This window comes from Neolamprologus multifasciatus, chromosome 12 (genome assembly GCF_963576455.1).
Source record: "Neolamprologus multifasciatus chromosome 12, fNeoMul1.2, whole genome shotgun sequence".
Taxonomy (NCBI): Eukaryota; Metazoa; Chordata; class Actinopteri; order Cichliformes; family Cichlidae; genus Neolamprologus; species Neolamprologus multifasciatus.
Window position 1 is genome coordinate 1,354,559 of NC_140450.1, and position 20,967 is coordinate 1,375,525.

A 20,967-nucleotide genomic window follows, 5' to 3' on the forward strand; every position below is an offset into this window, starting at 1 on the left:
TGGATTAATGTGAGTAGAAATTCACATTAGAAATACAAAAAAATAGTGATTGATAAAAGATGTGTTTGTATGTTTTATCAAAGTTAACAACGATGCATAACAAAATAAAGGTTCACTGTGTGGATGCTGCATGAGTTGCTCATAAGGAAAACATGAGAAACACATAAGTACACAGGTATGTCTTTCAGTTTTGTTCTGCTGCAAACGTTTAATTTCACTTTTACACTGACTGTGATGATGGGCTGGTCCATGTGTATATATATCGCTTCACTCTGAGGACTCACAGCACTTCTCTCTGCAGCACTGACTTCAGCAGGTGAGTGAAGCTCAGACTTCTCTCTGCACATCACACAAACAGCTTCAGTGAATATTTGGTTTTACTTCAGATCACCAACTTTCAAGTTTCAAGTCAAAGTTATAAGATTTCGCTGCTTAAATATAAAACATTACCAGGAACATGATAACTCATAAAGTTACTATAAAACATAGTAAAAGTGTATTTATTTTCAGGAGTTTCTAAGTGATGATAAATGCTTTTAGAAAGATTTACATTGAGTCTTAATAAGCTTTTTTGATAGTGGACATTAGTGCAGTTCAGGAGCAGCCACCAGTATTTCATTCTCATATAAAATCTGCCGTAAGCTCATCTCCATCTCTGCATGTCGCTCCAGCTTCATCAGCTACTCGTCTTCTTCTTCTTTTTCACTGTGAGAAAACTTTGTTCTGTGGGAGGGAAAACTTTCTTTCCCTGTTTTTAAACTTTAGAATTATTAACTTCCTGTTTCATTCTTGAATGCATCAGTTTTGACTTCAGAATTTCAGCTGCTGAATAAATGAAGCCCACACTGATTTATTTGTCCTTAAATCACAGTGTGATGAAGCAGACATTTGAGATGTTTCCACTGACAGGGATGCTAATGAAGTGTGTGTAATGTAATGTATACTTCATTAATCCCTGTAGGCAAATTAGTCCTCTGACCCATTCACTCAGTGAAGCAGAGGGCAGCCACCGAGGTAGCACCCGGGCAGCAGTGTGTAGGGACGGTACCTTGCTCAGAGGTACCTCAGAGTAGCCTTTCAGTGGAACCCCCAACCTTCCAATCATGGAGCGACCACGCTACGTACTGAGCTATCTCTGCCTTAAACTGTGTTTATGTGTGCGAATGTGTGTAAAAGTGTTCCAGTTAAACTCAAAATGTTCTTTGTTTCACCAGGTTCATCAAACAGTTCAGTTCATCGCTTGTTTCTAAGTTCGGAGACATCATGGGATCATCATCGTCGTCTTGTGAGTCTGTAACTGTTTCTTAGTTTTCTCAGGATGTTGTCATTTCTCATTCGCCACAATTTACTTTGATTTCTGAAAAAGACAGGAAACTACTTATTGCCAAAATATGGTTCAATTAATCCAAAGAAATAAAAAGCAAAGCTTTTCTCTCTTTCTGATGATCTGTACTAAAATGTTTTTTTGTTTTGTTTTTGCAGATACTGGAGGGGATCAGGTAAGTCAGACCAGTCCAGACCAGTCAGACATGAAGGCTGTGACATGTTACTGAGACTGGTTTTAAAAATAATTTAATTATTTAATTGCAGAATTAAATTTGTTTCCTTTTTTTCTAATCCCAGGACGACAGGGAGCCTGAGCTCGGGGACTTGATTGAGATCTTCCGTGACAACTATCAGCACTGGGCTGTATACGTTGGTGCTGGCTTTGTTGTTCACTTTGTAAATCACTGTAAGTTTCAGTCCTGACCTGCTATCAGCTGATCTAACAGCCCACATTCATTCAGTGTAGTTTTCAGACCACAAACAATATGTTTGTACTAGACTGTTAATGATCCACTTACCAGAAATGAATAGGTTTGCATTCAGAAACTCTTTGTAAGCCGTTTTTATTTCCCTCCGTGTCGTCCTGAAAGCTGGAGTCTCCAGTGGCACGTCTGTCCACACTGCAAACGGCACTGTGCGGAAGGAGAAGATCTGGGATGTGGTGGGAAAAGACGACTGGAAAATCAACAACAGCATGGACAGCCAATATGAGCCACGCCCAGCTAATGCTATTGTGAAGGATGCTAAAGCAATGGTGGGCAAAGAGCTGCGATACAACCTTGTCTCATTTAACTGTGAGCACTTTGTCAAAGAGCTGCGGTACGGTGTGGCCGAATCACTGCAGGTGGGTTAAACCGTCTTCATGGAGCTGCTGTGAAACAATGAAATAAAAAGGCACCGATGTTAGTCTGCTGCTCATGGAAGAAGCAGCTTTTTATTTCATTATTAGGACAAGTGACAAAACCAATAACAATCATTGCAGCGTGTGATATTCTGTCAACATAAACCAGATCATACATGACACTGACGGCAGTTAGTTATAATATTTAGACACATGAGGGTGAAGCACACGCAGAGATGGATTTACTGCAGTTATAAGCTGATAACCAGCAGAGCTGTGAGGAGCTGCCACTCAGATTTCAGCTGTTTTGGCAATTTTGAATAAAAAGTTTCTGACTGGTGACCAGAATTATTGATTCATAATAATTTAAAGAAATAGAAATTCCCATAATCATAGTAATGCACCATGAAAACGATCGGCATGACAACAGCTGACAATGCTCGTGTACGTGTTCATGTGATTTTACTGATATCTCAGAGTTGTTGAAACTTTCAGTGGTGACTGATGACAACAATCTGCTCGTAATGTTCCTGCAGAAAAACTAAAAGACGTTTTTCCTCCTGCAGGTGGAGAAAGCAGCACTCGGAGTCGTGGGTGGTGCAGGCGTGATCGCTCTGGCTGTACGTGGCTCTGTGGCATCTAGAAATGGACTTAGCTCATTTTGACTTCACCTACTGATCCTGATTCCTGCTGTTCATTCATTTTAAACAAATCATTTTGAACAGTCTGGAGCTGCTGTTTTACACAAACACACATAGCTGTCAGCTGTTCCTGTTAGCACGGCGCTCTTCTGGACAGAGATCTCCGATGTTGTTCCTGGGATCTGCTGCAGCCACTCGCCTAGTTTGGGAGTCACTGCACTGAGTGCCTCGATTACCACGGGGACCACCGTCACCTTCACCCTCCACATCTTCTCCAGCTTCTCGTGTTCCTTCTTCCTGATGTTGCTGTTAGGGATGCACCGATACCACTTTTTTGGAAACGAGTACGAGTACTTGCATTTCAGTACTCGCCGATACCGAGTACTTAATAAAAACATGATTTAAATTTGCAGGTAACAGCTTTAGTCCTATAATTTAACAAAAAACATCAACAAGCGAGTAGTTTGGAATTAAGAACATTTATTTAAAATGAAAAGCATGTTGTATGCAACATATTACAGAATAAATAATTATAAAAAACAAAATTTAATTTTAAATTTGTTCGTCTGTTTCTCTGTTTAGAAGTCTCACTAGCACAGTCACAGCTGGGATGACATCAGAGGCTAGTGCGTCGTAGCTGCTCACTTTTTTAGTTAGTTCCTCAAAGGGGGCGAGGACGGCAACAGTCGTCTCCATAAGAGCCCATTGGTGAGCGGTGAGATAGTCAGGGCGGTCGTGCTCGGACACGCCCAGCACTCGCTTTTGCTCAATGAGGGACTGGAGCATGTAATACGTGCTGTTCCAGCGCGTCTGTACGTCCTGCTGCAGTCTCTTTATTGGCTGGTTGAGCTGTCCCTGAACGTCCTCGAGGCGGGAGTAGGCTAAGGCGGAGTGTTTAAAATGCCCAACTATTCTCCGTCCCACTGCTGTAGCATCAGCTATGCTCCTCTGTGCTAATAAGCGTGGGTAAATAAGCGTGGGTAAATAAGCGTGGGTAAATAAGCGTGGGTAAACTCTTTGTGCTCGTTGTCGTGTTGGGATTTTAGGTGCTTGATTAAATTACTTGTGTTAAATGTGCTACCTTTTGAGCCTCTGGACAATTTTGCTGAGCACAATTTGCAGTCCGCCTTTGTTTTCGCGTCTTCCTTCACTTTGAAATAGTTCCACACGGCTGACTTGTCTCGCCTCGCCTTCTCCCCGCTCTGAGCTGCACTCGGGGCCTGGGGGCGGGCACTCGGGGCCTGGGGGCGGGCACTCGGGGCCTGGGGGCGGGCACTCGGGGCCTGTGATCAACCCCCTACATGCCGCTCAAACATAGACAGGTCTCAGACCGTGGTATTGGTCCTCGGTATCAGGGGTCTTTTAACGAGTACGAGTACTTTAGAAAATGTGGTATCGAGGCCGATACCCGATACCGATACCAGTATCGGTATCGGGTATCGGCCTCGATACCGGTATCGGTGCATCCCTAGTTGCTGTCATTCAGAACCGCTACATCAACCTCTACGTCCGTCTGCTTCTGTTTGTCTACCAAAAGAAGAAGATGATGAATTAAATAGTTGAAGCGTGTAGAATAAAATGCTGTATCGATGATTAAACGTGACTTGTTAGTGTTTTGAGGTCAGTGAGACTAAGTGTCAAAAATCAAGGCTATAAACAAATGTTTGAACTTAAATCAAAGAAACATGAGGCTGAATGCAGCTGCACCACAATAACTGATGATCAGCTACATGATTCCCCAAATGCTTTATCTGAAATTTAAACTTGTCACCAAAATGTAATATTGACAACATGTCAGAATAGGATACACCTGTGTATAAAAGCTTTCAGTGATCTATGAATAAATACTGTCTGATAATAATTCACTGTTTTTTGTGTGACTATTGAAATACAAAGAAACCTACAAATGATTAACACAGATTTGTTTTCTTCAGATGTTCTATTTGCATAGAAGACAAAGAAGAGAGAAAACACACAGCCAGAGCTGAAGGTCTGTGAGCATCAATAAGTCTGCACAGAGCAGAGCCATGAGTCCATTTCCCAACAAAGAAATCCAGCGAGAGAGCGATGGCAAGCTAGCAGATCGTCTCTGAGAGGAAAAGACCAACAAAGTCCAACTGAGGGAAGAACATGAGCAACAGAAAACAATCAGGCAGCGAGTTGGAGCCAGAGTTTCATTGCTGCATTACTGATTGAAAATGTGGGAAACCCACCATCTCCAGAACAAAAAATAAACCAGGAGGAAACCAAAACTCACAAAAGTAGACAAACACACACAGACAGGAGACAAAATATAGAGGTGTTGTTCAGCACTGGAGGGAGGGCGACCACGACAGATGACACGCTCTGCGCTGCGTTTTGATCTTTTGGAGATGAAATAAATATTTTATGACACAGTGGGTTCATTCTGAGGCAGGAAGAAGCTTTTATTTGTGTACAAACCTTCAGAGATCCATGAATGAAACTGTGAGAATAATAAAGTTTGTTTTATGGATGATTTTAGTTTTAAGTTTACGGACAGTAAGAGAGCTCACACAAGGGCAGCACACCATCCATCCATTTTCTTAGAGTCCATGTGAGAATAGGATCGGCGTACCTGAGAGAAAAAAGAATACGTTTTTGTTTGTGGAATACGCGACCTCCAAGGATCTACAAACGTATTCTGAGACATGAAGTCCAAGATTGATTTTGACATAGAGGACTGAGTAAAGACACGAGGTGAGGAGCGGGCTAATGTACGCAGTTTAAGTCCCCAGTGAGAATTACATGATGGGTATCAAGAAGAGGACGAGTGCTAAATAGACAAATCTGGGTTATCAAATATTTGGAGCAAAAATGTTAAGTAATAAAACAGGTGTGAATACCAGTGAGTATAAGAAATTTATCATTTTTATCCTTTAATGTTTTGGAAACTGTAAAATGAACCTTCTTAATAATTAAAATAGCTACTCCTCTGGCTTTAGAGTTCAAGGCTGAATTGGTCATAAACATAAATAAGAAATAGGAAACACACAAGCTATAATATATTATATATAAACGTACCTGTACATAACCACATGAAGGAACCTCACAGCAGAAGCATTACTCCCAGCCTATAACAAGACTGTACTATATATTATTATATATAATGTATTTTTTTTCTTTTATGTTTACAAATGTCAAGAAGCCAGAAGCAAAGGGAGACCACACGAACAAGGAAGGTTTGTTTATTACATAACAATATTCAAAGCACCACAATATTATTGCGATATCACACAGAACTGTCACATGATGTTAAACAGAAGCTGTCAGCTGATGTCTGTAGGCCGGGCAACCACAATGAAGCAGTTTATTTCAAGTTGTAGATTCAGGGTCTTCATATTATTGGCCACCAGATGTCACCAGAGAGGACTGTGTTGAAAAGCTTCTAGTAATAAAGCCTTTTTTGATATGAGCTTCAGATATTTCAGAGAGCTTTATTTGTCCATCGCTACTCAACAGATTAAAGTCAGAATCACAGCGTTTATTGTGCTGACAGAGGGAGACACAAAGGAGGAGACTAGGCCAGAGTGGACACACCTGAACTGAATCTAACTGATGAGACAAACAGAACATAATAGGGTAGATGGAAAATTATCATAAAAGATGACAACTAAATATTACGTAAAATAATGAGGAGCACAGACTGCAAACAAAGGGAAACTCAGAAAGATAAAGAAACAATAAAGTACTGAAAGAATTAGAGCCAGAAGTAAAACATAAACTAGATCTGAAAATCCAAATTATGAGCTCAAAACATCCCAAAAAACTCAAAACACTGAGCCGATGACACGATACTTTCTTCGGATCAAAACTCTGTTTGGATTCACTCACACGTTCCCTTCATTAGAGGCAAAATGATGCAACAAGATAAAAAGTGATTTAAAGGATTCCTCACACTGGTCTTGGAGATACAGGCCCAAAACAAAACAAAACAAACAAACAAACAAAATCAACAAGCTCAGTTACCAAATTTTCTTCACATTACTGTTATTGATGTCTTTGGTATTTACATTTATCAAAGTTAACACTATTTCTGTAGTACTGCTTGTTGACCACCAGATGGCGGTGGTTTAAAGGGCTGTTTCTGCAACACCTGCTTCACCTGTGAAAGATATGTGACCACGGAAATATCTCCCATAAGAACGCCGAAGGTCTCCTTTCACGTTCATCAGGAACGCCGCGGGACGTGACAAAACGTCGGCATGTTACGCCTCGGGAGTGAGAACGGGCGTATTTGTTACTCACTGAATAAATCATATGCAGAGTACTGATGAGGCTCAATCCATGATCATGTTTTTTTAAGAGCAACAAACCAAGTATCATGCTGCTAGTGATGCCTGAATAGCTCTACCTTGCTAAGAACCAAAACATCTTGTTTTTACTCACTTTGTTTGGAATCTGAGTTCCAAAGTGTCTGGAATATAACACTCCTAAAGGTTATTGTTTTACAGTGTCTTACTTCCCTACACTCGAACATAACAGCTCGCATCGTTTGGTTAAGCAACATAAAATGACAAAAATCATGTTCACATGTGACGATTTTAATGTCAAATGTGATTAGGTTAATTAATACACTTTACTTATGAGCAGAGCTGAATGTAGTATTGAAACGTTATGAAGAAAAAAATTCACAGATGAAATCTCTGAAGAACTGAAAGTTACAGTGGGAGAAACAATAGTTTTAGCTATCTGTGCAGCTGATTTATGAGGGCTTATTAAACTTATATTTGTTTTTTATGTAAAGAGATGAAAATGTAATCATATATAAAAATCAGAATGAAACAGTGTATGATGACGTTTTCAACACGTGTCTCAGAGCTGTCAGGTTAAAAAATATGTATGATCCTGGGTTTTTGGACCATGTGTTTTGAGGTTTGTTATTTCAGTTTCTTAGTTCTTCATGAAGTTGTGTTAGTTCCCTTTCATTTCCACTCACTCCATGTTTTGTCTCTGTGTGTAGTCGGCTTGTTTACCTTTGGTCTGTCGAGTTTAAAGGTTCATGTCAAGTTTATCGTCTGAGGTCCCTCTTAATGTATTTATGTTTTATGTTGTTAATCCCTTGTCCTGTGTGCATTGTGCTTTGCTTCATCCGTTTCATCAGTTAGATTCTGGTCACCTGGGTCTTGTTTCATTCCCAGGTGTTTCCTCTCTTTCCTCTGTGTATTTAAAGTGTCTTCCTTTGTCTCTTTGTCAGAGCGTACCTTTATTGTGCCCTAGTGTCTCTGTTCCCCAGTGAGTTGAATTACATTGCACTGCTTAGTTTTATGTTTAGCTTCATCAGCTCAATAAAGAGCTTGTCTTTTGTTACCCTCCATCTCGGGTCCTCATGCACTGTATCCTGACCAAAAGAGAGACCACAACTTTCTTTGGTTCATTGTAGATGGCCAAAAGGTTGAATGGAAAACAGGGAATAATTTTTTTATTTGACATTTTAAACATATGCCTATTGTTGGGTTACAATTAAATTTTACATTTGGTGTTTGATGATTCACTTGACTGAGTCATCAGAGAATTTTTTTCCCCCATTTGTTCGTTTGATTTTGAACTTTAAGAATTTAATCAAAAGCTGTTAAAATATGTTTTTTGTTTTTCATGTTACCTACATTTGTTCAATCATTGATCTTTTTAAAATCTTATTTACTTATTTACACTTATTTACTTATGTGAATATTCTTTTCTTTGCATTTAAACACTGTTTTTGTCTTTGGTTTTTGGTTGAATGTATAATATTGTACCAAATATTTATACATTATGTGTAATATAAAAGATAATAAAGGGTAGAAAAAAAGACCAAATGACTGTTTGTTTTTTTTAATTAATATGTTCAAATATAGAAAATAACAGCTTTTTGTATCAGCTAGATGTTGATACACTGTCACAAAGGGCATGAACAACCTCAGGAACATGACAACTGAAGCACCACAGAGTGAATCTCATGGTTCACAGTCACCATTATAACAATATCTGTTCTTTGGCCACAGTAACAAACATTTACATCACCAAACACAATAAACTAGACTCACAGCAGGTGACTAGTAAATAACCATTGATATAAATCCCATTACTGAAACATGGGAAGATTTCTTTAAGTATGAAAATCACCCACAAATGTCCAGCAGTTAAAAGTGTTAAATGTTGGATTAATGTGAGTAGAAATTCACATTAGAAATAAAAAAAAAATAGTGATTGATAAAAGATGTTTATTGTATGTTTTATCAAAGTTAACAACGATGCATAACAAAAATAAAGGTTCACTGTGTGGATGCTGCATGAGCTGCTCATAAGGAAAACATGAGAAACACATTAAGTACACAGGTATGTCTTTCAGTTTTGTTCTGATGCAAACTTTTAATTTCACTTTTACACTGACTGTGATGATGGGCTGGTCCATGTGTATATATAGCGCTTCACCCTGAGCACTCACAGCACTTCTCTCTGCAGCACTGACTTCAGCAGGTGAGTGGAATGTAATGTTGATATCAACACCTACAGAGGAACAATTAGCTTACACAGGAAATTACAAGCAGCATCCAGCATTGAAGCACCTGGTCACCATGTGCAGATACAGATATTTAAAACAGAAAGATCTTTAGCTTCAGGAACTGTTGACACGCTTCAGTCAGATTGTGAGAGAGAACAAGGAAAAGCATGTGAGCTGTGATTTATCTGAAACTGGAGCAGATGGTTTTCATCAAACCCTGAAACATCAGCTGTCAGTGCCTGCAAACATGGATCCTGCTCATTTGAAAAAATGAAGTTCAACTGACCTTTTTAAAAAAAAAAAAAAAACCTTGAAGTGTATTTGATTTAAAGCTAAAATATCAAAGTTTTATCATGTGTGTCCTGTTAAGGTGAATTGTTAAATGTTTGTCATTTTTATGTTTGCCATTTGTACGTAGTTTTAATCTATGAATCTGAATCAGTTCATCCCTCAAAAATAACACAAAAGCACTGTAAAGCTAAAGTTATATTTAGTTTATTTCGTTTATTTATAGTAGCTGAAGTGCATGAGTAGCAGTCATATTCTAAAGCGGAAGAATATGACTGCTGAAGCTAGTGGCTGTTTTATGAAATGGACATATTCTCGTCTCTTCACGTTTCTGAAACAAGCAGACAAGAACATTACAGTAATATGTAAAAACTATGGGCTGCTGTTCATAGCAGGAGTAATCTACTGAAGCGCCTGACACAGAGCATAGACGAACACTTCTGAGTGATCCTTGTTCATCATCCATGGATAACAACGCGGCAACTCCTGCTAAGCAGCAAAAACTTATTTTACTTCAGCAGCACAGAAAGCGTCTGAAGGTGAGCTTAAAAAAAATAATTGCAGGCTACACTGTGGAAGAGATGCTACCGCTGCGTACTGTAGAGCAGCGGTCCCCAACCCCCGGGCCACGGACCGGTACCGGTTTGTGAGTCGTTTGATACCGGGCCGCGAGAGTGTTTCAAGAAGTATTTAGTTAAATTACTTACTGAGTAATTAAGTTACTTTTCAGACAGTAATTAGATAAGTATTTTAAATACAATATTGATTAAGTAATTAGTAATTAATTACTTTTTTAAAGTAACTTACCACTCAGAGAGGCAACAATACTCCGACACCAGACGTCAGTCGCGCTGCTCCTAAATAACGCTCCATCAAATGACGTCTGATGTACCGCCGGTGTGCCAGCATCCCGTGACACACCGCCCCGCCTAACTGTGCAGAAAAAGGAAGCAAACCCATGACACCACACCAGAGACAACCACCATCTACTAATATTCCCCCTATTTGGGGGGAACCGATTCTCTCAGGCTGACCCTGTCACACTGTTCCCCCTGTCAAAATCATAGACAAACAGTGTCGCACATTCTTGTTTTTCAGATACAGAAATGTGTTTTACCAGAATAAAATAGAAAGCTGTTTTCAGTGATGAACTCAGAAAGCTGTATTTTTGTTTCCAGCAGACATAACTTTTGGCGATGTGCACCAATCAGAGCAAACAGTATTTTTATAGGAAATCTGGAAATAAACGCAGAGCCGTTTACTTGTTGAGGACATGATAAACTGAGCTTAAAGCTTATATGAATCACTTCAGTCGTGATGATCTCTTATTCAGGAAAACGCCCTCAGTTTGTTGAAATAATCCATGTCTAAACAATCAATGTATCATTTTCTGTTGTAACCCACAAACTGAACTGTAACGTAACAACACTTTCTGTCATGGTCCCCGTGTCTGCCCGGCCAGCTCCACAAGGCCACATGTGTTTTGTGTACATTCTCCTCCCTGCCAGGGCGGAGCTCACTGCAGGCTCCCGCCCTTGGCACACACCTGCATCTCGTCAGGCTCTGATTACGGGTTGGACTCTTAAGGCCGGGATGCAGACAGCCCACCGCTGGATGATTATGCGAGACACGTTAGTGAACCTCTGCCTCGAACCTTTAAAGCTTTGTAGACTTGCTGCGATCTCCGTGTAACTTTATTCTCTCCTGTGCACAGTTTTTCCCGGACCTGCGACTAACCTGTTATTTCTACTGCTGTAAAGAAGAAAAGCCAGCGTGTTTGTGACTCCAATTCCGGACCTCCCTTTCGGACTTAGGACCCCCGTTCCCCTCACTGTATATATCTGCACCTGGTGGTTGTGTTAATAGTCGTTGCTTTCTCCTGAACTCTGCTCTGCGCCTGAGTCCTACTACACCGCATGACACTTTCACTTTCTCACTAAAGTAAAACGTCACTACTTCCACGTCTAGTTGTTGGAATGGAGGCGGAGTCCACTGGGTCCGCCTCCCTTTCTAATGCGCGCTCCCTACAGACGGGAAACAGATCCTGTTGGGGATACTGATCCACCGGAATCCAGCGAGAGAGGATTCTAGAGTGTTCCCATCCTCATGTTAGTGATCCTCCATCTGAATGTAGCAGGCCCTACTGGCCAATATCTATGGGGCTGATTTCCTCTAATAACGCCCAGTGAATTGACTGATAACATCTGAAGCGGGCGTTCCTTTCTGACTGTGGAGCTAAAAAGACATGCTAACTATTTCAGGTGAGTAGATGCAACCAAAAATAAATAAGAAAAGAGAAATATATTCTCAGCGTTGAGGGACAGAAACAGTTGAACTGTGATGCATGATTCTTACTTCATTCTTGTGTTGTTAAAGTCTCATTATATTGCGTTATATTAAAAACTTTTCCCAGTCTTCTCAGTGAATGGTAATTTTGAAATTGGTCTATAACTGCGAAGCAGAGAAGTGTCAAGCTTTTTTTTAATAGAGGGTGAATGACAGCATTCTTACAACAAACAGGGACCTGACCAGAAACCAGTGAGGTATTGATAATTGTAAGCACACAGGGATCAACAGACTGAAAGACACTTTTAAACAAAGATCCAGGTAAAATATCAAGAGAGCGGGATGATGCTTTCATCGAATTAACTAACTTGACCAGCTCAGGTAAGGACACGGGGAAAAACCTTTCTAAAATTACAGGCCTAGCTTGAGTTGGAGCAGACAACAAGTACACAGAAGGAGAGATATTGTTCCTCACATTACTGACTTTTTCAACGAAGAAAGAAAGAAAAAAAATTATAATCTTCATTCGATGAAATTGGGACAGTAGGTGGAGCAGCTGCAACAATATCACTAATGGTGCCAAATAACACTTTGGGGTTACTTCTGCTCTTTGAAACTCTGTCTGAGAAATAGGCAGCCCTCGCATCTCAAACTGAAGTTTTAAAAGAAAATAAAAGGTCCTTTAAATGAAAGAGATGAACATGCAAATGAGTTTTCCTTCATAATCGCTCAACTTTACGGCAGGAACGCTTTAAACAGTGAATGCTGTCATTTATCCAGGGAGACGACTTTGAAACAGGAGCTAGTCTGGTTTTGACAGGACAAACATTGTCTAAAATAGAAAGACAAGAATTGTTAAAAAGATTTGTTAGAAGATGAACATCGTTATAAGGAGGTAAAACTAAATTAAAAGCATCAGAAAATTTAACAGCAGTAGAGGAATTTATGATGAAAGAGCTAACCACATGTCGAACAGGAGAGAGGGACAAATGAAAAGACAAGTTAAACAGAATACAGTGATGAGCCGAAATGAAAATGTACTCAGAACAAATAAAACCAATGTTTAATCCTAAAGTAAAAACAAGGTCCAGCGTCAGGCGATCATAGACTAGGACAGCCAACACATCAGCGACAAAAAGCGAAAACAAAAAGACCAGAAAGAACAGCACTAAATTAGAGCGAGACAAACTACAGCGGCAAAGCCAAACACAGGCACCATCATACTGGAAAATCCAGATTCCTCTGTGACAACTGACTTCCTTTACTGGTGGTTAGTTCCAGAACAGAGGTCTTGTTTTTCCTGCTACCATCAATCTCAATGAATCCAGAGCCAAACACGAGTTTGTTCGTGGCCAAGCCAGATCTAATGCATTGTTAACATAAATCTTTTGACACTAAAGAATTTGTCACTTGAACCTAAATTTCCTTGTTTTGGGAACAGTTTTCTGTATCGGTCTTTCTACTTACATGTAACTTAAAACACTCGTATGTTTGGAAGGAAAATTCTTTTTTTTTTCCAAAGCTGCTGTCCCAGCACCTTAACACTGACACTGACTTTGTGTTAGGACTTAATTACCGGAGAACTGTGATATTGGTTATATGACCTGGATCTGTACCACGCCATCTTTGTTTTCAGTGATCACGCTCTGTTTGAGTGTTTGAGATTTTGTCTTTTCCAGAGAAATATTTTGCAAATCTAATTTATGATATATGAAAGGGGATAAACTGTATCCAAACATTGTAATGAAATACATTTTTGCAAGTTAATCACTGTGCAGGTAGACCCTAGAAGAGTCGCCAATCAGTTGTAGGGGTTACACAGACAGATAACCAGTCATCATATTCACACCTACGGACAATTTAGAATTGCCAAGTAATGTAACTCATGCATGACTGTGGGCTGAAGTACTCAGAGAGAACCCATGAAGGCACATGGAAAGCAAGCAAAGTCCACTCATATCATGATAAAACCTCTAAAGGAATTATGAATTATGACTGAACTTTTTTTAATTACATTTTTTATGTACCTAAAATAGCTTGCATTAGTAATTCTAACATTCATTAATTTGTGATCAAGGCACTGAACCCTGGGTTAAGGCTTAGTTACTACAGTACTGTGATAGTGGATACTGTGACTGTTGTATGTAAATAACTGACAATCTTAAATCATAATTTTAGCTCAGTGTGATAATGATAAAGTGAATTGCTGGTCAAAGGTAACATGAGACCTGCCATTATGACTCAAGAGAGATTCAAGTTCCACCTTTATATGATTCTGAGTTTTTTATCAAGTCTGAGGTGTAAACACGACTGCGCTGCTCCTATTGGCTGCATCACTTCCAGACCTCTTGCTTAAAGCGGTGGGTGCAGCAGTCATTCCAATATGATTTAAAGCAACCTCCAACCTGTGCAGGTGTACTCTGCCTCTCACCCTTTACCAGCTGGAAAAGGCTTCAGCCCACCCTCCAATCCTGAGTTGGATAAGTGGAAGAAGATGGATGGACACCAAAACATTTTTCAAAACATTTTTTATATAAGCATTTTTACATAGGTGTGTTTCAAAAACGATCTGTGTGGTAAATAACTATTTTATTTATTGTCTTCGTGAAGAAATATGGATCTAATTTTTCTCAACTGCTTAACTGCTCTCATTCCCAGGTCATCAAATACAGCCACCGCATCCAAACCATCTGTGTCTCACAGGTACACACCAGGTAACTCTTCCTGTCTATAAAACATTTGTTTGTTTGCACTGTTTACTGCTGCCACACACATTGGCTGACAAGTAGGGATGTGGTTCTCAAACTGGTATAAGTACAAAATACGTCTCTTAGACATCAGTGTACAGATAGGAATAGACAAATATGATTAATGTAAATATGAACACTACAAAATATAATCCTAACCCTGTGGATACACAACTACAGTATGATATGAGATATAAACACAGAATCATGGCCAAACACATAGAAATGAATTAGATCATAGTTATTCTTTTATGTTTTAGGCTATTGTTAAATAACAATAGCAACAAATTAACTTCTTTCAGCTCTCCCCAACAGGAAGTATAGGTTGGGGAGAGAAATAGAAGAACTCCCTATAGAACTGATATCGACTGTAAGAGCCAAAGTCAATCTTTATGTTTTGCCTTTTTGTTATGGTGGCACAGGTGTGTAGCTTTACCTGCGTCTCAGGTGATGGCATGTGGGTGTGGTCACAGTCTATTTACCTGATCTCGGTGTTCGCAGCAGGTGTTGTTGGGTGAGTGGTTTGTGGGAAAACTTTTCTGTTGACCGTCATTTTTTGGCACACCAGTTAATCCATGCGCTATTTGTAAATTGATTGAAAGCGCAAACGTTTGTTTTGTTTTGTTCTTAAAATAAATGCGCAAAGTACAAGTACGACTCATTATTTATTATTGGAGACGCGTCACAGGGACACAACCAGCTCAGCCGGCCGCGGCTTTATTTACAGATGAAAGTCGCAACATTTAGTCAACAGAAAAACTGTCTTTTATTGCACGCATCAGAACAATGAAGAGGATTTTTGGATATACGTTTTGGAGTCACGGAGCTTTCAGATGAGTGGACGCAGTTCTCAAAGGAGTAATTGGAAACGGCACCGTCACACTGGCATGGTGGAACGCAGCGCAACAGACACTTCAGAAGCGGTAGGACACGCGGATTCACTCTGTGTATTATTGGATGTTTTGAACACAGTTTGTAAGTGTCACCGCTTGTCCATTGGGGACATTGGTTTGATCTGCGTTGTGTGCGTGCGTGTGCTTGATTTGGCAAGCTTGAGGACGCTGCTCAGGGGTCCGTTCTCCGTACCTCGCTTACTACATCCAAGATCAAATCATCGCGCCAACTTTGAGCTCGCTATTCCGGTTCTTCGAACACACCTGTTGTTGACGATTAGTACAGCTGGATGAAGTAATGTGAGATCACTGGGTGGCTTAAAATGGGCTACGCATCGATAGTAGAAACATTGATCGGCAACCCTTTGATTGGTCGGCGAAAATGTCGAAGGAGCGCGCTCAGTATTTTTCGGCAGCAGAGCAAGAACTACTTAGTATTACTCACCTGCACATTTATACTGTGAACCCCCTTTCGATTGACAAAATCCCCTTCATTGGGGCATGGGGGGGCCTTGATCGCAATGTGTGTGCAGTCTATGGTACCAATCACATTAGGGAAGCCTGCGGACAATCGAGCTATAGTTACAGACATAGGTCATGATCGCATCACATTCATTATTGAATTTAATGTACCTGCAATAGAAAAAAAGTCCTGTTTGACAACCTGTGGTCTTAAGTGGCTTGGAAAAAACCACACACACCCAGGAAATGCTTGAGTGCCAGGTATACTTTGCGAATGGAACGGCAGACAGCACTTTTGCCAATGTTCTCTGCGTCTCCAACAGCGTACAGAAACGTGCCACTCGCAAAGAAACGCAAGGCAATGCACACAGTTTGTGCAGTTGGTAATGCCCGACTACGGTGAGTGGAACTCTTAACATAGGGATCCAACAAGTTGGTTAAGTAAATAATACCCTCACGGGAAAATCGATATCTCTCTATGAGCACACTGTCGCGCTGAGCTAAAGGATCCTGTCTATCCCGCAATATACGCTGAATTCTGAAAACTCTCCTTATCAATCTTGCACCTTCCGCAATGGGTTGCTCGCGTACAAACGGACAGGACATGGCTGCGACAGACTTCCCAAATCCACCTTCGCTTTTATAGCCGTGGTCTCTCATCTTGATTACACGAAGTAATTTACTGTTACTACTCTAAAATATGAATTACATCTGAAATAATCAAATACATGAAATAGAATGATTAATAGTACATTTCCCTTTTTTTAGGAAATGACCTGTATGAAATCAATAAAAGAATCAAATACTGCATTATCTTTAGTTACACTGATAATATTTATTTATGGAAAAACAGTGGAAAAATATCGCTGTTGCTTTCATATAAATGAAGCGGACATACCTGAGTGGCCGCGATCTAATCCTGTTTACATAAAGTAAGCCTGCTCCCAAGCAGGTTTACGCTTACGGATCTGTTGCTATGACAGCAAGTCCCGGATGAGCTTCGGAGAACCGAACGATCCAAGATCACGCGAAATCGTCAACAATCAAATCCAGCGAGGTACGAAGAACGGACCCCTGATATCGACTGTAAGAGCCAAAGTCAATGTTTATGTTTTGCCTTTTTGTTAAGGTGGCACAGGTGTGTAGCTTTACCTGCGTCTCAGGTGATGGCATGTGGGTGTGGTCACAGTCTATTTACCTGATCTCGGTGTTCGCAGCAGGTGTTGTTGGGTGAGTGGTTTGTGGGAAAACTTTTCTGTTGACCGTCATTTTTTGGCACACCAGTTAACCCATGCGCTATTTGTTAATTGATTGAAAGCGCAAACGTTTGTTTTGTTTTGTTCTTAAAATAAATGCTCAAAGTACAAGTACGACTCATTATTTATTATTGGAGACGCGTCACAGGGACACAACCAGCTCAGCCGGCCGCGGCTTTATTTACGGATGAAAGTCGCAACATCGACAACAAAGCCTACAGTATAGCATTGATAATGTCTGAAACAGCTTGGAATGAGGAGCTGGGGTGGGAGTGGGTGAAAATGTGTTTTTTCAGGTTCACCAACTGGCTAGAAAAGTCCTGTTATGAAGCCTGAGCTGCGCATTTTCACCTGCAGGGAAATAACACGTTCATTGGTTCATTTTTTTTATTCAGTGTGACCTGAATTTATCAGCTGATCCCATAAACCCACAAGGAAAGTATTTACTGAGGTCAGAGCGAGGGAGCTGAAAGCCGTTTTCCTTCCTATAAACATCTGTACAACTGAAAGTCTTTTTGCGCCCTCTGCTGGCTATTAAAAAGAATGCAGATTTCAGGCAATCCCACCTTGGCTTCACTTTTCATTTTCAGAAGCTAGATCCAGTTTTACAAAAATATCTTGTAGAGTAGCATAGATGTTTCATTTCTTTTTATTTACATGCCTTATTGCAATCAATAAACTGCATAGAATCTACTCAACAGGTCTTTTAGTGAAACTGGATCAATAGTTCTTTTGGAACAAAGCATAAAGAAATGAGGGCGTCACTCAACAGTTTAACATATTATATTATAATTTTTTTATTTGTTTCATTCACATGAAACTTTATGGACAGTGTGTAATTAGAGAGAGTAAATACTGTTTAATTATTTTCTCCTGTTCCCAGTAGAGCGACGTCATGGCGACTGCAGCAACGTCTGGTGAGTCAGAAATATGCAGCTGCCTTTCTGCTGTTTTCATCATAAGTAATAATAATAGATTGGATTTATATAGCGCTTTTTGGGGCCCTCAAAGCGCTTTACAATGCCACTATTCATTCACTCTCACATTCACACACTGGTGGAGGCAGCTACAGTTGTAGCCACAGCTGCCCTGGGGCAGACTGACAGAAGCGAGGCTGCCATATCGCGCCATCGGCCCCTCTGGCCAACACCAGTAGGCGGTAGGTGAAGGGTCTTGCTCAAGGACACAACGACCAGGACAGAGCCCGGGGATCGAACCAGCAACCTTCCGGTTACAGATACGCTTCCCAACCCCCTGAGCCACAGTCGAGTAAATATATTTTAGTTGTATATGATTCTCTGTATGTATTATTGTAGGGTCCACCTCACAATATAAAGCGCTTTGAGGCGACTGTTGTTGTGATTTGATGCTTTATAAATAAAATTGAATTAAATTGAATACGATCAAAGTTTGTAGTTGAGTATGATACACATACACATGGTGATGATGAGTGAATTACAGCTGGATGCTGGGATGGTGGAGGAGCTGAAACAGCAGGCAGGGATGCAGTGGAAGGATACAGTGAAGGTGTGTTTGGGACGTCATGTGGGGACACTTCCAACTCTTAGATGGCACCACAATGAAGTGCTGCCTGTGTCGAGATGTTGCTGTTTGTTTTTGAGCGTTTTCAGTTTTTCATCAGTTTTCATGTTTATTCAGAAACAACAGCACGTGTAAGCCGGCACAGTGCAAGTTACATGTAAACTATTAAATTAATGTTGTGTATAGTTTTTAAGAAAATCTTTCTCATCACAGATGATCAGCCGCCTCTGAAACGCAGGTGCAAGAACAGGATAAATTTCCTGCCAACACACAGTGAGTCAGACCAGTTCTGCAGTTTAAGATCATATTTTGCTGTATTCTGTTATTCTACAGATGTGCTGTGGAAGAAACTTAAACCTGCTGAACTAAAGATGAATATTTGTAAGTTGTCCTCTGCATCTTTGCAGTGTCTGAGCTGAGGGTTGTTCTGCTGGGGAACAGCTGCTCTTTGAGGAGAAATGTTGGGTACGCCATCCTGGGACAGACCAAGTTCAGAACTGAGGAAGAACCAAACTGCTGTTCATCTGTCAGAGGACAACTGGAAGACAAAGAAATAGTTCTGATCAACACTCCAGACCTGCTGCTTCCAGACGTCTCTGAGGACAAAGTGAAGGAACATGTAGAGACCTGTGTGAGGCTCTCTGATCCTGGACCTCATGTGTTCCTGCTGGTTCTACAGCCTGAAGACTTCACTGAGGAGCACAAACAGAGGCTCTGCAGAGTCCTTCAACTGTTCAGTGATCGATCACTTGATCATTCATTGATTCTGATATCAACATCCAAAGAGGAGGCCTCAGGTACCATAGAGCAGTATCCAGCTGTGAGAGAGATGAGGAGCTTGTGTGGAGACAGATACCTGTTACAGGAGAAATCTGAACTTTCAGGCCTGTTAACACTCTTGGATCAAATTATAACGGAGAACAACGGAGAGCATCTGAGCTGTGATGGATTTGATGAAGTGAAGGATTTCTGTTTAATGAAGAGATCTGAACACATCAAACCATCTTTAACTCTGGAGCTGTTTGAAGAACCAGAGAATGAAAAAGAATGGGAGGAAGAATTTGAGTGGAAGCAAAATGAATGGTGGGAAAAACGACGCCTGCAAGATGAACAGAAATGTGAGATCGAGCTAGAAAAAGTTAAAAAGCTTTGGGAAGCGTATGAAGAAGAAAGAGAAAAATATGAAAAGAAAAGAAAAAAAGCTGAAAGGAGAAGAGAGCAGGAGGAGAAGGAGAAAACAGAATTAAAAAGAATGATTCATGACATAAAGAAGAAATATGGAGAGAAGGTCAGAAAACAAGCTGAAAGATTAAATAATAAATACACCAGTGAACTCGAAGCCCTGACGAAAAAACATGATGAGGAACTAAAAGCTGTGAAGGAACAGCACGAAAAGAGCCAACGAGAAAAAGAAGAAGAGCTGAACGACCTGAAGAGGAAATATGAAGAAATCAAGGATTCATCCGAGAGACGCAGAAACAGCTGTTCAGTCTGCTGATCATCCAAACTCAAACTCTAAATACGGCAAACCAATCAGACTCAAGAATGAAACAAATCTAATTGATCAGTTTTTGCAGCTTTTCTTCATTTTGCTTCAGAATCTTCTGCACTTCCTTCTGTATCGTTGCCTCAGCAAGATGCCTCAGCAAGAGGCTGAGGCATCTTGCTCAGCTGTCTCCATTCTCCTTCAGCATGTTATCAGCCTTTGTCAGCAGCTCTCTGAGTTGTGTGTCTGTCTTATATATATATATTAAACAGAGATGATCCAGTAATGCTGCACTAATGAATTAGACTAACTATTAGGGTTGCCAACTCCCTGAGAAATAAATAAGGGACACCTCGTGGCCAGGGCCGGGCGACCCAGTTGTCTTCACTCTTCCCAGTGTGGTGAATTTTTTAGCTCTTTTTTTGTGTGTGAAATTATTTTTTTAACCATTTGACTTGAATTTGATTTAAGTAGATGCGTATTCTTTGTGATATCAACACATGGGAAACAAAAATCATTTAGCCATTTATTTTTAGCTCAAAATGACAACATTAACACAATAAAACAGGTCTCTTTCTTAAACAGAAGCCTGTCATGCTTAACTTTTGAGAATAAAAGTAAATCTGTTTTTAAAAGAACTCTGTCCTGCTTAACTTAAAATTATATAAATTAATAGAAAACAATAGAAAGAAAAATA

The 20,967-nt window shown here is 40.2% G+C and overlaps 2 protein-coding genes across 4 annotated transcripts; both read left to right on the forward strand.

Annotated features, from left to right (window-relative positions):
- Nucleotides 1–194: 194 nt before the first annotated feature.
- LOC146506111 (phospholipase A and acyltransferase 3-like) lies at nt 195–6,765 on the forward strand. The gene is made up of 6 exons (XM_085180064.1): nt 195–316; nt 1,215–1,285; nt 1,483–1,499; nt 1,624–1,732; nt 1,917–2,170; nt 2,734–6,765. Exons 2-6 carry the CDS (start codon nt 1,264–1,266, stop codon nt 2,830–2,832), a joined length of 501 nt encoding a protein of 166 aa, XP_085036190.1. The 5' UTR covers nt 195–316; nt 1,215–1,263; the 3' UTR covers nt 2,833–6,765.
- A 4,591-nt stretch (nt 6,766–11,356) lies between these two features.
- Nucleotides 11,357–20,528, forward strand: LOC146506112 (GTPase IMAP family member 9-like). Of its 3 annotated transcripts, XM_085180028.1 has the most exons (6): nt 11,357–11,859; nt 14,543–14,598; nt 15,414–15,554; nt 18,129–18,159; nt 18,998–19,057; nt 19,192–20,528. In XM_085180028.1, exons 1-6 carry the CDS (start codon nt 11,844–11,846, stop codon nt 20,280–20,282), a joined length of 1,395 nt encoding a protein of 464 aa, XP_085036154.1. In that variant the 5' UTR covers nt 11,357–11,843; the 3' UTR covers nt 20,283–20,528. The 3 variants fall into 3 exon arrangements, with proteins under 3 accessions (XP_085036154.1, XP_085036156.1, XP_085036155.1); XM_085180030.1 differs by lacking the exon at nt 15,414–15,554 and having other exon boundaries at nt 18,126–18,159; XM_085180029.1 differs by lacking the exon at nt 15,414–15,554 and having other exon boundaries at nt 11,357–14,598; nt 18,126–18,159.
- The last annotated feature ends 439 nt before the right edge of the window (nt 20,529–20,967 follow it).